At 34.7% G+C, this 20,479-nt stretch overlaps 1 protein-coding gene across 10 annotated transcripts in view; it reads right to left on the bottom strand.

Moving 5' to 3' along the window:
- C1H8orf89 (chromosome 1 C8orf89 homolog) overlaps window positions 1-20,479 on the bottom strand; it is a 126,829-nt gene that overhangs the window by 70,154 nt on the left and 36,196 nt on the right. For 6 of the 10 annotated variants that reach the window (XM_031946256.1, XM_031946255.1, XM_031946258.1 and 3 more), the window contains exons 4-7: window positions 15,902-16,062; window positions 10,830-10,980; window positions 9,903-9,941; window positions 7,981-8,022 (exon numbers count right to left, since the gene is read on the bottom strand). In XM_031946256.1, the coding sequence (XP_031802116.1) occupies window positions 7,981-8,022; window positions 9,903-9,941; window positions 10,830-10,980; window positions 15,902-16,062 (393 nt within the window). Of the gene's footprint in view, window positions 1-7,980; window positions 8,023-9,902; window positions 9,942-10,829; window positions 10,981-15,901; window positions 16,063-16,319; window positions 20,090-20,137; window positions 20,252-20,479 lie in introns of those variants that run through there. The other 4 variants (XM_031946261.1, XM_031946262.1, XM_031946263.1 and 1 more) reach the window with 3 other exon arrangements.

The raw sequence follows: 20,479 nt of genomic DNA, 5'->3' as shown, positions 1-20,479 counted from the left end.
ATTGCTATCTAGGTTCTCTTTTTCATTATGACTTTCAGGTAGTCCAATGATTCTGATATCTCTTGGATTTATTTTCCAGGTCAATTATTTTGACCTGGAATTTGAGTTATTTTACATTTCCTTCTATATTTTCATTATTTTGAATTTGATTGATTCTTGATGTCTCATAAGAATTGTTGACTTCCAATTCTTACTTTTAAGGAGATATTTTCTCAATTAGTTTTTGTATTTTCTTTTCCATTTCATCAATTCTAATTTTTTAAGCTGTTTTCTTTTTCTAAGCTGTGGATTCTTTTTTTCATAATTCTCTTGCATCACTCTCATTCTTTCCCCAATTTTTCTTCTACTTTTTAAATATATTTTTAAGTTCTTTTTTGAGCTCTTCCATGAGGTCTTTCTGGGCTTGAGACCACCTTCCCTTTTTCTTTGGAGTTTTGCCCCAGATATTTTAACACTGTTATCCTCTTCTGAGAGTGAATCTTGATGTTCCCTGTCACCATATTAAGTTTCTAAAGTCAGATTCTTTTTTTGGTTGGCTTTTGCTCATCATTTTTGGGTCTTTTCCCTTTCTTTTATATTTGATCTCTGCTCCTGGGATGGAATAACCACTGTTGCAGGCTTCTTGTGCCAGGAGCTGCAGTTTCATGGTGCTGCAATGATGCTCTCAGAAGCCCAAGGGGACTGATGGGTAGCTGGAGGCTGGAGGGGCAGCTTATCTGGTGCTAAGCAGGAGTCCTAATGATGATGTGGAGGATGTTGAGGTCAGTTGGATGTTTCTGCATTTTCTCAGGTCTATGCTGAAGCATCTGGTAGTCTCAGAGCTGGAGTCTACCAAGTACCCTGGTTATGCTGAGGCATGTGGGGGATGCTCATGATAGAATTTCCCTGTTCCATTCCCCTCAGATTCAGGCTCTACCATTGGTTTGTTTGAGGGGGGGAGCTTGCTGCTGGCTTGCTGGGATGCATCCTGTCCTGAAGTATATTCCCCTTTTACTCAAGTGAAAGAGACATTCCCTGCTTTTCAAGTTTCTTAACCTCAAAGGTTATTTCAACCCATCTTTTTGCTGGTTCTGCTCTTCCAGGATTTCTTTTTGGGGTGCTATTTTATAGTTATCTGGAGGTGAATATGGGAGAATTACAGCAATTTATTGCTTATTCCACCATCTTTGCTCCCAGAAGTTACATTAAGTTCATAATTTAAAATAAATTTTAAATCACTATGAATTTGGGAAGGAATGTGTAGCATCTCATTATTTAAAGCAATTAATTTTATAAGCCATAAATAAGAGCATTTAGAAAACATCACTATAGAGCGTCCTCTGATTTGGACATGTTCAGGACATCATTAATAAACATAGTAAATGCAAAGGGTAAATAAATATATGTCTCTCCATTTTATATTTTCATGTTGAGATTCAACAGATTATTGAATAAAAACTATGTCCATGGTTATGTCCAGGGTGCTCTGAGGTTCAAATAAAATGATGAATGTGAAACACTTTGCAAAACTTAAAGCACTATATAAATGTCAGCTATAATTATTATTATTATTAGCTTACAGTCACCAGACCTCCAGTAGTGATGACTTCATTCCCTGAGCCTTCTACTACTCTCCTGCTGTGTTCAAACATTGTTTACAGAACATTACAGGGGTGTGCTGGTAAGTGTCTAACAACCAGGTTCTTTGGGGAGGAAATATGTCCACATACACACTTTTAAATTTAATCAGCCTTATTAACACTTTCTTAAATCTAGACAATCCACAAAATAATAAATCAAGCTCTGATTTCTTAGGTGTAAATGCTCACACTGAAAATATAGAATCATTAGAGTTCTTCAGGTCATCTTTGGTCTTATCTGTCAGGCTTGTATGGTTTTAACACATACCTGAGAGATACTTAATTTTAGGAAAATACTTAAGGTTGCCATCTTGTTTTGCCAATCAAACGTTTGTTTTTTTTTAAATAATCAACAAATAGTAGACAGAATGAGACCTTGCAAATTTCATGTCTCTTAGTCAGTTATAAAACCATAATGACTTAAGTTTCAGAAAATTTGTCTTTTAACTTATTCATATTTTCGTTAAGGATACCCTAAATGAATTCATAAACAATTCTCATGAAAACTTTATGTATAGATGAGGAAAGAGGCAAATGAAAAAGTTAATACCTTTTCAGTTGTCTTTTTTGGTAAAGAACCCATTTTTCTTGTTGGAGCTCATCCATACTAGCAAATCTACTCTAAACTTCCCTATTTCTGTTGAGGATACCACCCTTTTCTCACCATGCAGGTTTGAAAGTTAAAAATCATCCTTGATTTTTTCCCTCTCCATTTCTTTTAGGAGGAAGAACTGATGTGTGCACTATTGCCTATTTCCTTTTTAAGTTTCATTTTCCCCCCTGAGGCAACTGAGGTTAAGTTTCTTGCCCAGGGTCACACAGCTAGGAAGTATTGAGTTTCTGAGGCCACATTTGAACTCAGGTCCTCCTGACTTTAGAGCTGGTGCTCTATCCACTGCGCCATCTAGCTGCCCTTAAGTTACGTTATTTACTTTTGTTTTTATAGTAGCCATTTGGTAGATAGTGCTCTTCTTCATCCCCACTGTAAGATTTCCTTTTAACAAAGACAAGCAACTGGGTAAAACCAACTAATAGAGGGACCACATCCAAATAGACACACCGCATTCATGCAATCCTCATTTCTTGAAGGAAAAGAGGGAAATATATTTCTTTACTTCTTCTCTGGGGCTAAGTTTGGTCATTTCAATTATAAAAAGTTCACCTTCATTTCATTGTCACTTTTGCATACTACACACACACACACACACACACACACACACACACACACTACACACACACACATATTTTACTGTATATTGTTTTCTTGGTCATTCTCTCAGTGCATCAGTTCATTCTAGTCTACATGTGTTTTTTTTAAATCCTCATATGAATAATTTTTTATAGTTTAATAATACTGCATTCCATTCAACTACTAAAATTTGTTCAACTATTCCCCAACTGATGGGCATTCCAATTTTCTGCTACAATCAAAGAATTTCTGCAGATCTTTCAGCATATAAAAGATCTTCCTGACTTTGACTTCTAGTAACAGAATCCCTGGGTCAAAATGTGTGGACAGTTTAGTGATTTCTTTTGTATAGCTCCAAATCATTTTTAAAAAATAAATTATTCAAGACTAATGCAGACAAGATTAAAAGGGAAGCAATAAACTGGGAAAACATTTTTATATTCAAGGGTTCTTATAAAGACCTTATTTCTAAAATATACAGAGAATTGACTCAAATTTATAAGAAGTCAAGTCATTCTCCAATTGATAAATGGTCAAAGGATACGAATGGGCAATTTTCAGATGAAGAAAATGAAACATGTCCATTCATATGAGAAGGTGCTCTAAATTACTATTGATCAGAGAAATGCAAATTAAGACAACTCTAAGGTACCACTACACACCTGTCAGATTGGCTAAGATGACAGGAAAAAATAATGATGAATGTTGGAGGAGATGTGGGAAAACTGGGACACTGATACATTGTTGGAGTTGTGAAATGATGCAGCTATTCTGGAGAGCAATTTGGAACTATGCTCAAAATGTTATCAAATTGTGCATACACTTTGATCCAGCAGTGTTACTACTGAGCTTATATCCCAAAGAGATCTTAAAGGAGGGAAAAGGACCTGTATGTGCAAAAAATATGGCAGCCCTTTTTGTTGTGGCAAGAAACTGGATACTGAGTGGATGCCCATCAGTTGGAGAATGGCTGAATAAGTCATAGTATATGAATGTTATAGAGTATTGTTGTTCTGTAAGAAATGACCAGCAGGATGATTTCAGAAAGGCCTGGAGAGACTTACATGAACTGATGGTAAGTGAAGTGAGCAGAACCAGAAGATCATTGTACACGGCAACAAGATTACGATGATGATCAATATGATATTATCATTAGCTATTAGTAATCATTTCTCTCATTCCTGATTCCCTATTTTTATCTTAAGTAAATTACTATGTAAATAGGGACAGTTTTTTTCTTCTTTGCGAATGTTTTTTCCTTAATTTCTTTTTTTTGTCTTACTGCTTTCACTAACATTTCTAGATCCCTTTTTGTAGTGGCAAGAAACTAGAAACTAAGTGGATGCCCATCAGTTGGGAAATGCTATCTATGGAAGGAGCAGCTAGGTAGCGCAGTGAATAGAGCAACAGCCCTGAAGTCAGGAGGACCTGAGTTCAAATGTGACTCTTAGACACTTAATACTTCCTAGCTGTGTGGCCCTGGGCAAGTCACTTAACCCCAATTGCCTCAGCAAAATAAACAAATAAAATAAGTAAGTTAAATAAATAAACGAGCAAATTAAATAAATAAATGAATGAATGCCATGAGACATTATTTTCTATACAAAATAATTAGCAGGATGATTTCAGAAAGGCCTGGAGAGACTTACATGAATTGGTGCCTACTATACACAACAACAAGATTATGTGATGATCAACTGTGATGAACTTGGCTCTTTTCATGAAGGGATTCAGTGATATTCCAATCGACTCCTGAAGGAGAGAGCCATCTCCATCTAGGATGAAGACTAAGGGATCTGAATGTGGATCACAACATAATATTTACCCCTTTGTTGTTGTTTGCTTGCTTTTTTTTTTCTTTCTCATTTTTTCCCCTTTTTGATCTGATTTTCTTATGCATGATAAATATGAAAATATGTTTAGATTACTTGCTGTCTAGGGGAGGAGGAAGGTGGAGAGGGAGGGAGAAAAATCTGAAATACAAGATTTTGCAAAGGTGAATACTGAAAAGTATCTTTGAATGTATTTTGAAAAATAAGCTATTATAATATTTCTATAACTATGTAAAAAAATTGGGCAGGAAATTTTACACCTCTATTTATATGGAAAATTACAATGAATTTTTCAATACCAAAAAAAATCTTGCAGACAAATGACTTTTTATCATATAAAAAGATCTCTTCAATGTCCTTTTAGAACTGTACTTTTAATTTATATTCCCCATACTAATTACTACTTTACTGTAAATGTTCTGTAAACATTACCATATCTGTCTTTTTTCTTAATTGTAGTTTTCCAATGCCTTGGCACATGATCCATTTTTGTAAAGTTATAATATTGATGGGGGCTGAATAAAATCCCCCTGGTCTTTGGTAGCAAGGAGTAGTATCAGGAGAGAGCCTGAGTAATCTGGAAGCCTAGCTACTCTGAAGAAGTAGGAAGGAGCACTGGTAGGAATGCCTGGATTTTAAGTGGGCCTTTTGTTCTGCAACAGGCCTTTTTTCCCTGATGACAAAATCATCCTAGTCCCACAGTAACTGTAGGGTTAGGCCATCATTGTAATCCCCTACTTGCCACACCTCATGGTTTCTTCCTCCTTGTTATGGCTAATTCCTTTTTGGGGTTCGTTTTCTTGTTAAGTACCACAATAGCTAATTCCTATTTTGATTCTATCTCCTTTCTGAGAATTAGCCCATCAGTCAATGGCATAATCCCCCATATGCCATGCTTTTCCCTTCATTAACTGCTAAAACTCCTTTTGGATTTAGCCCACTATTCATAGCATAATAAAATCTTTGCCTCTTGAAAAGGTCTAAGCTTACAAGTTCTTTTGCGACAGCTCCACACACTGACTGTGACCCCAATATACTTTTGGGGTCATGTGTTGAGTTATAAGATGATACTCCCAAACCTTATTAGGGTTATGGGCCAGCATCATAAGTTGCCTCAGAAAAATTTGTTGGCTTAGACAAAGGAAAAAGATGCTATTAAGGAGAAGATGCCCTTATGGTGGGCTAACGCCAAAAGGAGTTAGCTCTAATAAGAAGTATAGTGGAAGACTAGAATCTATAGTATGAGCAGATCTTTTATAGGGGAAATATGACCTCATGGAGTTGACAGCATAACTTGGGCTTTTTGATTAGATACATTAAGATAGAATTACTAGAGATTTCCACCTGGGATGGAACTATAATCAAAAGTCCACTTGAACAAAAGGCCTAAACAAAACCAAAAGGATCCATTTATTAATCCTATCAGTGCTCCTCTGTATTTACCTCAAAGAGTAGGTGGGCTTCCAGATTGGCAGAAAAAATCTGAATCTCTGTAAACAATGCCCTCCTCGTTATCCAAGATCTCATCATACACACTCCCAAACCCCATTAAATGACACAAATAAATATTATATTTGTAATGCTTTCATTCAGAAGCGATCATATTTTACAAACCTATATTTTTTCCAACAGTGTATTCAGTTTTCCAACAGAGTATTCAGTATATTGTCCTGTTTTTAAATCAATTTGTTAAATTTAACCAGTTCTGAGAGAGATTAAAATCTTCTACAATTGTTTTCACTATCTCTTTTTGCAAGTTAATTCATTTTTATTTTAGATATTTAGATTCTATGCCATTAGGAACACAAACTTTTAATTATGATGTTATTTCCTTGTCTGAAAAGATAGTTTTGTTTCTTTATCACATTTATTGCTGTGCATTTTGGCCTATTTGATAGCATAATTGTTATTCCTACTTTTTTGAGTAATAGCTCAATGCACAGTAAATTTTCCTCTAATTTCTCATTATCATTACATAATGTATCTTTGTTTTAAGAGAAATTTATGACGTACAGTAAATTACTGAGTTTTATTTTTTATTTATTTTACTATTATTGATTTTGTGAACTTTTTTAGTCTATATACATTTAAGATTATAATTGATAGGTTTGTGTTTTTCTCTATTTTTTTGTATTGATATTTTCTTCTTAAATTAGTAATCTGACTCTGTTCCTGTGTTTAGTTTTAGCTGTACTAATGTGACTGTGACCCTAGTCTATTCCTACAAGTTTTCCTATGTCCTACTGCAAATTCTCAGCAGTTGCTCTATCCAAAATTTCTTTAATTTATTTAAAGTTTTAATTTCTAGGGGCAGCTAGATGGTGCAGTGGATCAAGTGCTGACCCTGAAGTCAGAAGGACCTGAGTTCAAATCCGACCTCAGATATTTAACACTTCCTAGCCTGGGCAAGTTACTTTATCCCAATTGCCTTGAGGGAGGAGGGGGGAGGAGAGAGGGGGGAATTTTAAAAATTTCTCTTTCATTCTTTTTTATTTCCCCCTCTTCCCCATTTCATTTTAACTTAAGTAACATTCTTTGGTGGTATTCTTTTCCAAGAAGTATTCATTTACTTCTTCTTCCTTATTTTTATTTCTGACTAGATAAATGAGTTTTGTTCTCCCAATCAAAAACATTTATATGACCTTCTTTATTCTGTATCTCTCAAGTAAATTAGTGCTTCTGGTAATCAGAGCTACCTCCTCTGTCTATTTCTCTAAGAGAACTTGTAGATTTCACTATATCTTCACTTTTTTATTTAATTTATTAAGATTGAGATTTTTTTCTAGGCCATATCTTCTAAAATTATCAATTTATAAAAAAGGCCACAAAGTTTGATGGGAGTCACTTTAAATCACATAATGAGACCCACTCAATGAAACGCCTCTACAAATCACTTCTCAGGCCTACTATATATATATATATATATATATATATATATATATATATATATCTTGTCTTTAAGTCAGAGGTTCTTATATGAACTTCTTTGGCAGTGTGGGGAAGCCTGTGGGCTTTTAAATGTACAAAATAAATAAGATTACAAAGAAAATTTATTATGTAGAAATGCAAACATCAAAAGAAATTTTTTAAATTCATAAAACTTAAAAAACTGCTGTCTAGGACTATCCACTAATACCTACAAACTTTAAGATACACACACCCTATCTCTTGGGGCAAGAGACAGTTCTGGGACACACAACCTTGCTTCAATAGATAGTAGTTTCCTAAAATTCTCATTCCCCACAAAAAGTCCATTGTGAGGCCTCTCTCCACTCCTCAACCCTGTCATGAGAGCATGTTACAATGATACCACTTCATATCCTCTTCCCGACTTGAGTACCTTGATTCTTCTTCTCTCACCCTCCTCTCCCAGAGTTCCAACCTTTTTGAGAGATTGAAAAAATTATCATCCCTTTTGTTGATTACATTCAGGTGAATTAAGATTACATTTGCAGCTCTCCTTTGCCTTTTGCTTCCACCCACCCCACTCAAATAATTCTTACTGTGTTATTCTCCCAATTTAGAAAAGATACTGGTCCACTTAAACAGAAGAATAGGACTTAATCCATGTAATATTAATTCGATTCTTCTTGTTTCTCTTACCCTTTAAATTCCCCTTTAATTTTTAGCCCTGTAAATCCTGTTGTTCTTTGATGATTACTCTCTCTTTCAACTTAGACTTTTTTAATAGTTAATGAACATGTGAGAATTTCATTTTCGGGAATGATTCAGATACTTCTCTCTAAAAGGTCTGTTTTATTTTCAATGAAAATTAGGCTCAACTTTTCAGGCATATTTTTAGGGGTAAACTATTTTGACAATACCAGATATTAAACTTTATTAGAAGGCAGTAATTATTAAAAATTATCTAGGACTGACTTAGAAATATGTATCAGTGGAGCATAAAAGACATATACTATATGATAGTAAATTATAGTAATCTTGTGTTTTGGGATAACAATACACTATATAATAAAAGATATTGGGAAAACTGGAAAGCAGTCTGGCAGAAACTAAATATAGATCAGTATCTTACTCTAATTTACCAAGATAAAGTGAAAATGGATGCAAGACCAAGATATAAAAGAAGATATAAGCAACATGGAACACATTACCTATGAGACTTATGGATTAGAGAAGAATTCATAAATAAAAAAGAGACAGCATGTTAAGATGAGAAACTAATAATGTTTGACTACATTAAATTTAAAAGATTTTATACAATTTTTTGTACAATTTAATGTAGTCAGTATTAGAAGGAAAGAAGAAAGTTGGGGGAAAAATGTTACAGACAGTTCCTCAGTTATATAAAGAACTTTGTCAAACTTTTAAGAACAGGAGTCATTTCCCAATTGATAAATGGTCAAAAGATATGAACAGGCAGATTTTCAATGAAATCAAAATTATATATAGTCATATGAAAAACTGCTCTATTATCACCACTGATTAGAAAAATGCAAATTAAAACAATTTTGAGTTATCATCTCACATCTATCAAATTGGTTGAAATGATAAAAGGAGAAAATAATGTAGAACTATGAACTGATCCAACTACTCTAGAGAGCAATCTGGATTTATGCCCAAAATATTTGAACCAGCAATACCACTATTACATCTACATCCAAGGTGATCAGAGGAAAAGGAAAAGTACCTATATATTCTAAAATATCTACAGCAACATTTTTTTGTGGTGGTAAAGAACTGGACATTGAGGGGATACCTATCAATTGGGGAATGGCTGAATAAGTTGTGAAATATAATTATGATGGAATATTATTGTGTTTTTAAAAATGATGAGCTGGTTGATTTTATAAAAACATGGAAAGACTCATGAAATAATAAAAAGTGAGCAAACTCAAGAGAATGTTGTATTCCATAACAGCAATATTGTTCAATAAATGACTGAATTACTAAGTTATTCTATGTTATGGAATATCATTGTTGTGTAAGAAACAAAAAGCAGGATGATTTCAAAGAGGCTGAAGAGATCTACATGAACTGATGCTAAGTGAAATGAGCAGATCATTGTACACAGCAACAAGACTATACAATGATCAATTCTGATGCACATGGCTCTCTTCAATAATGAAATGATTTAGAGCACTTCCCATGATCATGTGATGATGCGAGCCATCTATACCCAAAGAGTATATATAATTCTTTGACATTTGAACTCACATTTCTTCAAAACTGAAAGTATTTTTTTCCATTTTTTCAAATATATTATTTGCTCTAAAAATTCTAAAATTCACCATTACATACCTTGAAATTTCATTCCTGGAGTTCTTCTCTGTTGGCAATCTATAGAATGAATCAAATGATGGAAAAAATATATAGATATAAGAAATCGAGAATAATTAAAGCTAGATTAAAAGAAAAAGCATATAAGAGAACAGAAACACCATCATGGTTTTAATAAGGTTCACTTTTTTTTTAACTTTTCTTCTTATCTCATTTAATTAGCTAAGAAAGCTGTAATGTTTCTCTACTATATGCTGGGTTCTATATTCAATGAACTGGATAGTTACAAGAGTAATAGCAGAAACTATCCTTTATCACTTCGGATAAATAAGTCATCAAGGGAACTAATTTTCTACCTCTATTGCAACCTGAGGTCTATGTATCCATAAATTATTCATGGATATCCTTCAAAGAGCCTGAATTTAGATAGGAAAAAAATTACAGCTTTGTTTTTATTAACCTACAATTTAAATGTAAGCATTGAAAAAAATTCTGAGGGGGGAATCCATGAGTTCCTCCAGAATGCCAAAAAGGTCCATGACTCAAAAAAAGTTAAGAACTCTTGCTCTCAAATCACTGCAAGTATAAAATTTCTTAATATTCATTTTTAACTATTTTTCTTATTATTTGTGAGTTTAATGTTAAAATCTCTAATTCTCTCATGAACAAGTTCCTATGCATATAGTTTCTCCAGACTAATCATAAAAGCCATCAGTTTCTAAAGAAAATTACATAACTCCATCCTGTCTACCCAAATTTGGAAAAGGAAGAAAAACACTTAATATGTAGAAATTGTCAACTGAAGCAGAAAATTTAAAATTTTTATTAGAGTATTTATATTTATAATTGGCAAAAAAAGTAATTAAAGGCACTTCTACAAAGAAGCCTCTATATCAGTAAGATTAAATAAATATTCTACTAAAGTACATTGATTTTTATAAAATCTACCTGATTTTAGATGTCTTCAAAGCAGCACATGGATGTCTTTTAAGTACATCTAAAGGAGTCTCTGTATTTGTTCTGTATGTTTGGACTTCTGGTAGAGATGGAATTGTATCCACTTCCTTGAAATCTTTCAGGCCAAATATGGAAGAATATTCTAATTTAAATGTTTTCAAAGAAATATGTTATTGCTTGATCATAAACACAATATTTTTATATTCAAAATAATATGTGATAAACACAAAAATATTTTAAATTGCTCCTTTAAAAGTAAAAAATATCTTAAATTCATGTAACACCTTTATGTGGAAGATTTTTATTTCCACATATAATAATTTCATTGAAGTAATTTTGATTTTATCATTTTAGTGTTTCTAAGCCATTACTGTCACAGAAAAATATATGTAAAGTTTCAGAATCACAAGCATAGTTGAGAGTTAATAATTAAATATAAACTTGGGAGTCTCCAGCTTCAGTTAGTATCACTTTTGGAGTTATTAAAACAATAAGAAAAGTGAACAATTCCAAAAGTGAATATACAGATATTCTATGAATGTTCAAAACTGAAATAAAACCATATGAATAGAGACACATAAATAACTATAGTCTTACAAAGCTATGTTTAATAAATACTATGTTCAATAAATAGGATACCTTTGCATGTTTGAAAACTGCCTTAATTCTTGTGTTGGTCTAATGTGACCTTCAATGGACTAGATATTCCTTCTCCAAGTTATAGTTGAGCCACCTCAATATAGTATATATTGTCTTTACCATTTTTATATGTATTCTCATGTATTGTGTCCTGTCTCTCTAACTGAAGCCTAAAGATCTCAAGGACAGGGATTACATCAAGTATCTCTAATTTGATATGGTTCTTTTCATATATAAAGGCATTCATTAAGTATTTATTAATGATGGTAAAAATAACTTTATTACTGGAAGGGACCTTAGAGCCGCTTTAACTGAGGGGTTTCTCAAACTGGGATCTGTGAACTTAAAAAACATTTTTGATAACTGTATTTCAATATAATTTGTTCCTATGTAATCACATTATCCAACTCCATGCCTATCAGTTCTACTATAAATTTCAGAATGAAGGCAGGAATTGTATTTTGTTTATATTTGTATCCTTGCCATCTTCAATATTCTTAATATCTAGCATGGTTCACTGTATATAGTTGATGTAATCAAAAGCAGATATTAAGTAAGAACTTTTCCCAAGGACTAAATATTACAGAAGCCAGGTCTAGTTGTGCTTGAAGGTGAGCTTTCATACTGTTTGGTAAACTTGTCGGGTTGTTAACTGGATGACTGGGTAGGATCAATGATGTGAATAGGGCTGTAAATATTTTGACTAAAATTACGGAGATCTAACCATTGTCTCAAATTTGTGTAACTATACATAGTTACTTCAATACTTCAATTCATTTGAGATTTTCCATTGACGTGGCTTCACTAGCATATCTTATAACCAATTCATTTAATCTAACCCAGTAGAATTCTTGTTCATGTCTTTCCATGAATCCATGATGTACCTGATATGCTAAAAAGCTTTCTCTATATGTTTTAATATAGCATTCTCCTTACCTAAAACCAATGTGGTTCCTTTCTGATCATACATATTCAAACATTTTTGTTGTCATTTCTCATGAAAAAGTTATTATTGGTGATATGCTTCAATATACTTATAATGCCATTATGCCTTTCCATTGCATTTGGATTACATATGATTCTTCTGAAATTGTCACAATCCAGAAGTGGCAGCTATATAGGATAACTGGTAGAATATTGGTATTAAAAATGTGTTTCTGGGACAAGGAACATCTTGAGATCACTGAAAGCATTGCACAGTTTTTCCTCACTCTAGGTTATCTTCCAATCAGCTATCCAATTGATTATCCTAAAGTGCAAATCTAATTATATCACCTCACTACTCAATAAACTTTAGTGGCTTCTTATTACCTGTAGGATCAAATATAAAACCATCTGTTTGATTTTTAAAACTCATCCACACTTCCTGCCTTTCAAGGCTCCTCATACTTACTTCCCTCCACATACTCTGTGATTCAGGAAAATTAGTCTTCTTACCATGTGTGATACATAATACTTCATCTCCTGACTCTATGCCTCTTAATTGGCTCTCTCTCATTCCTGAAATACTCTGGCTCCTCATCTCCATCTCCTGGCTTCCATAAAGAGTCAGCTCAAATCTAACCTTTTGCAAGAAGCCTTGCCCCATTCCCCCTTAATGCTAATACCTTCCTTCTATTATTTTCTCCAATTTTTTATGTATATATTTTATTTGTATATAGCTGTTTGCATGTTGTCTCCCCAATTAGATTGTGAACTCCTGGAGGTCAAGGGCTGTTTTTGCCTTTCTTTGTATCCTCAATGCTTTGCAGAGTGCCTGGCACATAACAGATGCTTAATGTATGCTTGTTGACTTACCTGCTACAAAAGGCCTTTACAAAGATCCCTCCACCCATTCCCCATCCCTACCCACACTGTTAGTGTTTACCTCTTTTCTTCTGTGATACCTATCAAGATACCATTTATGTATATTGAGTATATATGTGTATATGTAGCTACCGATCTGTGGTTTACAAGTTGTCTTTCCCCAATTAGAATGTGAGTTTCTTGAAGTAAGTACTGGATTTTTGCCTTTCTCATTATTTCTCATTATGCCCAATACAGCAGAATAAATGCTTGTTGCTGATGATGCTGATTTTGTCTACTATTCTTGCAGTTTTATTTGTATTTATAGGTCAAATAATTTACAAATTATTTTATCTATGTCTATGCTGTCAGGATAACTTATCTTTATTGGGCTTCACGCATAATCATTTTCTCCTCTATTAATGTCACACTTTGTGGCCTACTTTTATATAACCTACTCTTATCCTTTCATCATCTTCTCCATAAAGTTGTCCTTGGCTGCCATGTTTCTCAGTTTAATCAAAACAAATGTTTACTGACTGAGATGAGATGGTTTCTGGGTCTCTTTTGTTTTGGGGACAACTGCTTTCAAATGGCTTAACATCTTTTTAAAATTGTGAAAGAATCACTCTTTACTTTTATCCATTTCCCATTTCTGGAGTGAACAGTTTACTTAAATTAGACTCAGTTGTAGGCATTGTACCTGCACATAGTGTAATGCACTTATCTTAATCTTGTTTTCTAAATGTAGCATTCTGATGTTCACTAAGTCCTGCATCTCCCAATTCTCTCCATGAAAAAAAAACTGATGAAATATATATGTAAGGCTTCTATATAATCTACAAGCCTTTAACCTCTTTCATTTTTTAATATCAAACAATATTTCCCAATAATTTTCACTTCATCTTCCTCTGTGATCACCAATACATTGAGTTCAAGATATATATATATTTTACTTGGTTTTTAAAGATATAGGTAAATTCTTGTAAAATTCTTCTACACAGCAAATGATTGCCCCATAAACTTATTACTTTATGGTAGTCTTTTGGATTGTACTCAACATGGGCCTTACAAAAGGAGACAACCAAATGAAATAAGCAAATGTTTCATGAAATGAGCAAAAAACACTTCTTGGCCTCAAGAAGTTAACATTTTAATGGGTGAGATTATGTAAGTAACACTTCATACAAGATATAAACGAAATTAATAGAAAGAATTAGCAACTTGGAGATTGGTTGCAGGCTAAAGAAAGTAGAATTTGAACTGAGCCTTGAAAAAATCAGGAAAACTCAAAAACCTATTAACAGGGCAGAGCATTTCAGGAATGAGGGGCTACCAATGCAAAGGCATGGTGGAGGTAGAGTGCCCTGTTTATAATTTCCTGTTTGGGAATTAAAAGGCAATGTATCTACATTATAGTGTGTGTGGAGGGAAGGTAAAGTGTAAGAAGGTAAGAAAGGACCAGTTTATGAATTTTAAAGTTTATCTCTTCTTCTAAGACTTTTTACCATTAGTCATCCCTTCTCTCTTCCATTTTTATTTTCTCTCTCTTCTCTTCTCTTCTCTCTCTCTCTCTCTCCCCTTCCCCATTTTCTTTTTCTTTCATTAATTTCCTCTATTAAAAAAAAAACCTTTTCTCAAACTTATTGTTCTTACTCCAATAAGATACCATCCCATGTGTCTCTTTCCTTTCATAGACAAACTTTTAGAAAGAGTCTTCAATTCCTGGACTTCATTACTTAGTCAACCTTTTGCATTCTAGCTTCTATGTCCACTACTATTTTGAAACTACTTTATTAATACTCCATCACAATCTAATTGCAAAATACCTGAATCTTTTCAATCCTGATCCTCCATTATTTTTCTGTGATATTGGACACTGCTAGTCATTATTTCTTCCTTAATATTCTCTATTTCCTTGGCTTCCACAGGATTATACCTTCCTGGATCTTTCACTTCTCTGATGACTCCTCCATTTCCCTCAATAATTCTTGTTCTTCCTGTTAATTCCCAGGCATCCCCTCTTCCTAAGGAGCCCTTCAAGATTTTTTCCCTTAGCTGTTGTGATATAGGAGCCACCTGCCAGAAGCTTCTGGAGGTCTAACCCAGACCTGTAGAATGGATCTCTTCATGTGAGAGAATGATGATGATACAAGGAGACTGAGAGGCAGTTGCGTTCTCTGACCTCTCTCCTCTTCCTTCTACCTCCAATTTATTTCATTCCCAATCCACAAGGAACATTCGCGTTAGTAAAGGCTGCTTTGCAACTCCTTCAAGTTTGATTCACAGCTGTGGAGGCTCTCAGAGAATTGAGCTGCCCCTTCACTTAAGCATAGTCCTTAACACTTGGCCCAGGTCCTCTTTTTTTTTTCTAGACTGTAAAGTACAAATAGTACCAGCCACTAGAGAAAAAGAAAGTTTCTATTTCTGGTTCTACCACAGACAGACTCACTGAATAACCAAAATACATAACCTCTATTCATTTCTTTTTTTTTTCCCCTAAAATAAGCCTACCTTACCTGCAACATTATAAGGTTAATTATAAAATGTCTGATAAAGGCTTTAACATTTTACTTTGTAAATTTGAGATATTACTAAGTATTCCTTCTGAAGCATAAAAAATAATAAAGTAGCATTACCTTTTTTCATCTTTTGTGTTTCAAGAGCAGCTTTTTTCCAGCTTTTTTCAAAAAGAAAACAGCCATCAAGTGAACTTTTGGTGACTCTAGAAGTTAAATATCTGTTTTCAGGAGTGAGTACTGGCATTCTGTTTTGTTCTTTTGAAAATGAAGATATGTTCCTAATGTGAAACACAAAAGAAAATGTTGGTTAGAAAAATGTGTTTGTATATGCAAGCAAAAGAATATAGCTAAAATTTATAGACTGATTTTTTTTAATCCTTTTCACCCTCGTCCTGACCAGGGGCAATCAGTAGTCTGTCATTTGTGGTTTGGCAGAGCATAGAGTTATGGCATTGGGTTCATCAGTCAATTAACACTTATTAAGTGGCTACCATGTGTCTGGGGGATACAAAGAAAAGTAAAGGAAAACACTTACTCTGAAGTTGTTCGGAGTCTAATAGGAAATACCACCTGACAATGAGCTAAGGAAGAGTCTGGTTTTATAGGTATCAAAATACTCAATAGGAAAAAGCAAATAAGTCTATCATGTAAAAGAGGAAAATAACAGGTCCATATAATAAAGAAATAAGCAGTAGGTTTTCAACAGAGCCCAAGCAAGACAACACAAGGGGCTTGTCTGAATACTTTAGAAAAAGTATAAATGAATTATTAGGATAGAGGGATATTCCATTTGGGAGTTCATAGAGCTTACCACATGAATGATAGACAAAAAACCTCTGGCCAGCAACTTCATTGAGTATATATCTGTGCAAAAGTCATTTTCAGTCCCACATATTTAGAGAGACCCCCATGGGTCTATGGCAGTTGGACCTCCCTTGATGGATTGTACCGTTTCCTCTAAGTTGGCATGAACCAGTTTGGGTCCCTTCAGGTAGCTACTTACCACTGATACAACAGTGTGAAGAGTTAATTCAGGCAATAAAATGGGATAATCTTTTCTCTGTCTTTGTTTCTCTTTCTTTCTCTCACTACTTACTCCTAGCTACTTTCTTCCTTTGGAGCCCTCTTCTCTTTTCACTTAACAAGTTACAGTGATTTCTTAACTATCTTTTTGCTGATGATTTGCAAATCTACCTTTCCTACCCCAAACCCTAGGGGTTTGACATCTTGGACTAGAACGTCCAGTAGATTAAATACATTATCTTCCCCTTAAACTTCCCACTCACCTTCCCTACTATAGAGGCTAACACCATTATCCCAATCCCTCAAGGTTGCAATCTAGGAGCCATCCTGAATTCCTCACTATCTCTTACCTCACATATCTAATCCATTAGGCCAAGGTTTTTGATTTCACCTTTGCAACATCTCTACATCCCCTTTTCTCCTCTGGTACTGTCCATATTCTATTACAGGCCCTCATCACCTTAGGTTATTGTAATAATCTGCTAGTGGGTCTGCTTACCTCATGTTTCTCCCTACTACAATCATCTAGCCAGTAAAGTGATTTTCTCAAAGTACAAGTTTGAGCCTAATCAAACTGCAGTAGCTACCTATTGCCTTCAGGAGCAAATACAAAATGCATTTTCTCATTTGTAGAGTCCTTGATAATTTACTTAGCTCCCACTTACCTTTAATGCTGTGTTGTTTTCTTAACCCACTTCCTCCCTGCAAGTACTCTGATCCAGTGACTGGCTGTTCTACAAACAAGATACTCCATCTCTTTACACCAGCCATTTTCTCTGGTTGTGCTCCAATGCTCTCTTTCCTGTGTTCCAACTACTTACCTCTTTGACTACCTTAAGTCCCAATTTAAATCCTTTCTTCTACAGGAAGCTTTCTCCAATCCTCCTTGATTTCTATATTTCCACCATTAATTGTTTCCTATTTATCCTGTATATAGCTTGCTTTGTATATATTTGTTTGCAAGTTGCGTCTTCACTCTCCCCTCTCACCATTAGATTGCAAGTTCTTTGAAGGCAGGGATTGTCTTTTGTCTCTTTATATATCCCCAACATTTCGCTCAGTTAGTGCCCAGCTCATAATAAACATTTATTGATGGATTAATCCTTGAAACTGTTCCCCAATGGTTCTCTTCAAATCCATTTGACTTATTTTGGTTTCCTTCCTGGCTTACCATCCTCTTGTTATCTTCTAAATGTAGATTAAAACACCCCACCAAAGCTCTTTTCTGAACCACCTTTAGTCTCTTTCAGCACTTACTGATCTCAACCACTTTCATGGTTTTAAATATTAGAGATAACTCTCAAATTGACAGATACAGCAGTAATGTCTCTAATGAATTGTAGCCATTCATGTTGGACCTGGATGTCCTACTAGCATTTTATCTTCTTTCAAACTGCCTCCCTCCTAACTTCTGTATTTATATTAAGGGTAAGGCATTTATTATATTAACACACACTTCCACTCACCCAAGGTCAAATCTCACTATCTCTTGGCCTTTTCCTTTTTCCTCACCTCCAAAATGTAATCGGTTGCCAAAACTCTACAGCCACAGCATCTTTCATCTGTCTCCTATGCTCACTCTGCTCCACCCTAAATTTCAGGTCTCCATCACCTCTCAGCTGGACTAATGCACTAATCTAAATTGAGCTTCCTATTTTCTTCCAGTCTCTTCTCTCCCCGATTTATCTTCCACATAATTGCAAAAATAAATTTCATAATGGATCTGTCTGACATGTCACATACAAAAAAAACTGTCATTGGTCTTTATTGCCTATAGATCAAAATGTAATCTTCTTAGCCTTGCATCCAAAGATCTTTTACTTGACCTTCTAGACTTAACAACTTCTACTGCTGTTCCTCAAACTCAAACTCTTGTTTCAACTCTTGTCTTTATACAAACTATCCACTAAGCCTGGAATGTACTTCTTCCTCATCTTAGAATGATAAGTTTTTCTCTTCTTTCAATCATCTGACCAGTTGTCACCTGTTCCGTGAAACCTCTAATTCCCAGATTCTAACCCCCACCAATACACAGCTAAAAATTCTCTCCTCCTCCAAATTTTCCTAGCTACTGATGAGCTCCTTGATAGTGATGAGAAAGACTTTAGCAGAGAAAACCCTTATAGGATTATGATATTTCCTAAGGCAAGCAGGAATGGGTCTAACTGGGATTACCTCCATTTTAAGTATGCCTTTTGTTCAAATATTTTTGATTTCAGTTTCACTCCAGGTGGAGGTCTCTAGAAATCCTACCTTTACCATATCCAATCAGAAAGCCAAGTTATATCAAACCCCTGAGGTTGTATTTCCTTTATAAAAGATCTGCTCATATCTGTCAATGACCAAGCCTCTTGATGTTTTTCCTCCTTCCAATAAGTAAAACCTGTTAGAACCCTAAGCTCTTTTTGGAATTAGCCCCACAATCACCAAATTGCCCTACTTTAAAGGCATCTTCCTCCTAGTTAATTGTGAGTTCCATTAGGGAACTTGTCTTTCCCTTGTTAATTGCTAAAACTGCTTTCCTTGCTAACTTCTCTTAGAATTTAGCCCTCTCTTAGTAGTGTAATAAAACTTTGCGCCTTGATTTAGAGAATGTCTAATCCTACAAAAATTTTCTGAAACAACTTGGAGTACTAGCCCATAACTCGTATCGTTTTATATATCCCATTATTTGGTAGCTGAACCAAATTAATTTGATGGCCTGATATAAGAAGAGTCTGCCTGCACCCTTGTAATTCTTTTTTTGTTTGTTTTTTGCTTAGGCAATTGGGGTTAAGTGACTTGCCCAGGGTCACACAGCCAGGACGTGTTAAGTGTCTGAGATCACATTTGAACTCAGGTCCTCCTGATTTCAGGGCTGGTGCTCTTCTTAATCCCTATCACTTAGCTTATAGTAATTTTCTTTGTTCTAATAATTCCCTGTCTTAATAGCATACCCATTTGTGTACTTGTGGCAGTAGCCTGTGGGTAAACTATAAATTCCATGAAGTTTTGAGTTATTTTTTGTCTTTGTATCACCAGTGACTTAGTGCTTCGTATACCATATACTGGAGTTGTCTAGTAAATGCTTATTTAAGAGCCACCCAGGGGTACTAAAGAGTGTTCAAGTTGCAGAAATGTTGGGATTTCCTTTACTGGTATAATAAGTGTGCTTTAAAAAAAAAAAAAAAAACTAATAGAAATACCTCAGAAATGATAGGATATGATTGGAGTTGTGTTTGTTTTGTTCAAGGGGCTTCTTCCAGGGAGGAAAAGCCAACCTATTATGTCTGTGCACTATTGAGGATAGGGTTCCTGCAATGGCCTCAGTTAGACCCTCTTTCTACTTACCTTTATTCCTCACCCCTTTTCTCTTCCTTTCTCAGCAACCCTGCCCTGAACTTTAGAAATCAGGCACAACTCTGGCTGGAGGTGTTGGACTGGTTCTTTAAAGGGGTGGAGAGTCTGGGGGAGAAGGTATAAAAAGGCTTAGCATATGGAGAAGCCAGAAGTTTCATCTGAGCTTACTGCTGCCTTCCAAGTACATCTTTCTGATCTAACTGACTATTTGCTGCGCCAATTCTGCAGGAGGAGGGGAGTAGTGTTTTATTTTGACCCTTTTTAAAAAAGGGATTTTTAAAATCTATTATTAGTGAAGTTGGTTTTAATTATATTTTATGATTCTTGAGTGCT

Source organism: Sarcophilus harrisii, chromosome 1 (genome assembly GCF_902635505.1).
Source record: "Sarcophilus harrisii chromosome 1, mSarHar1.11, whole genome shotgun sequence".
Lineage (NCBI taxonomy): Eukaryota > Metazoa > Chordata > Mammalia > Dasyuromorphia > Dasyuridae > Sarcophilus > Sarcophilus harrisii.
This window is presented reverse-complemented; position numbering and strand designations above follow the sequence as displayed.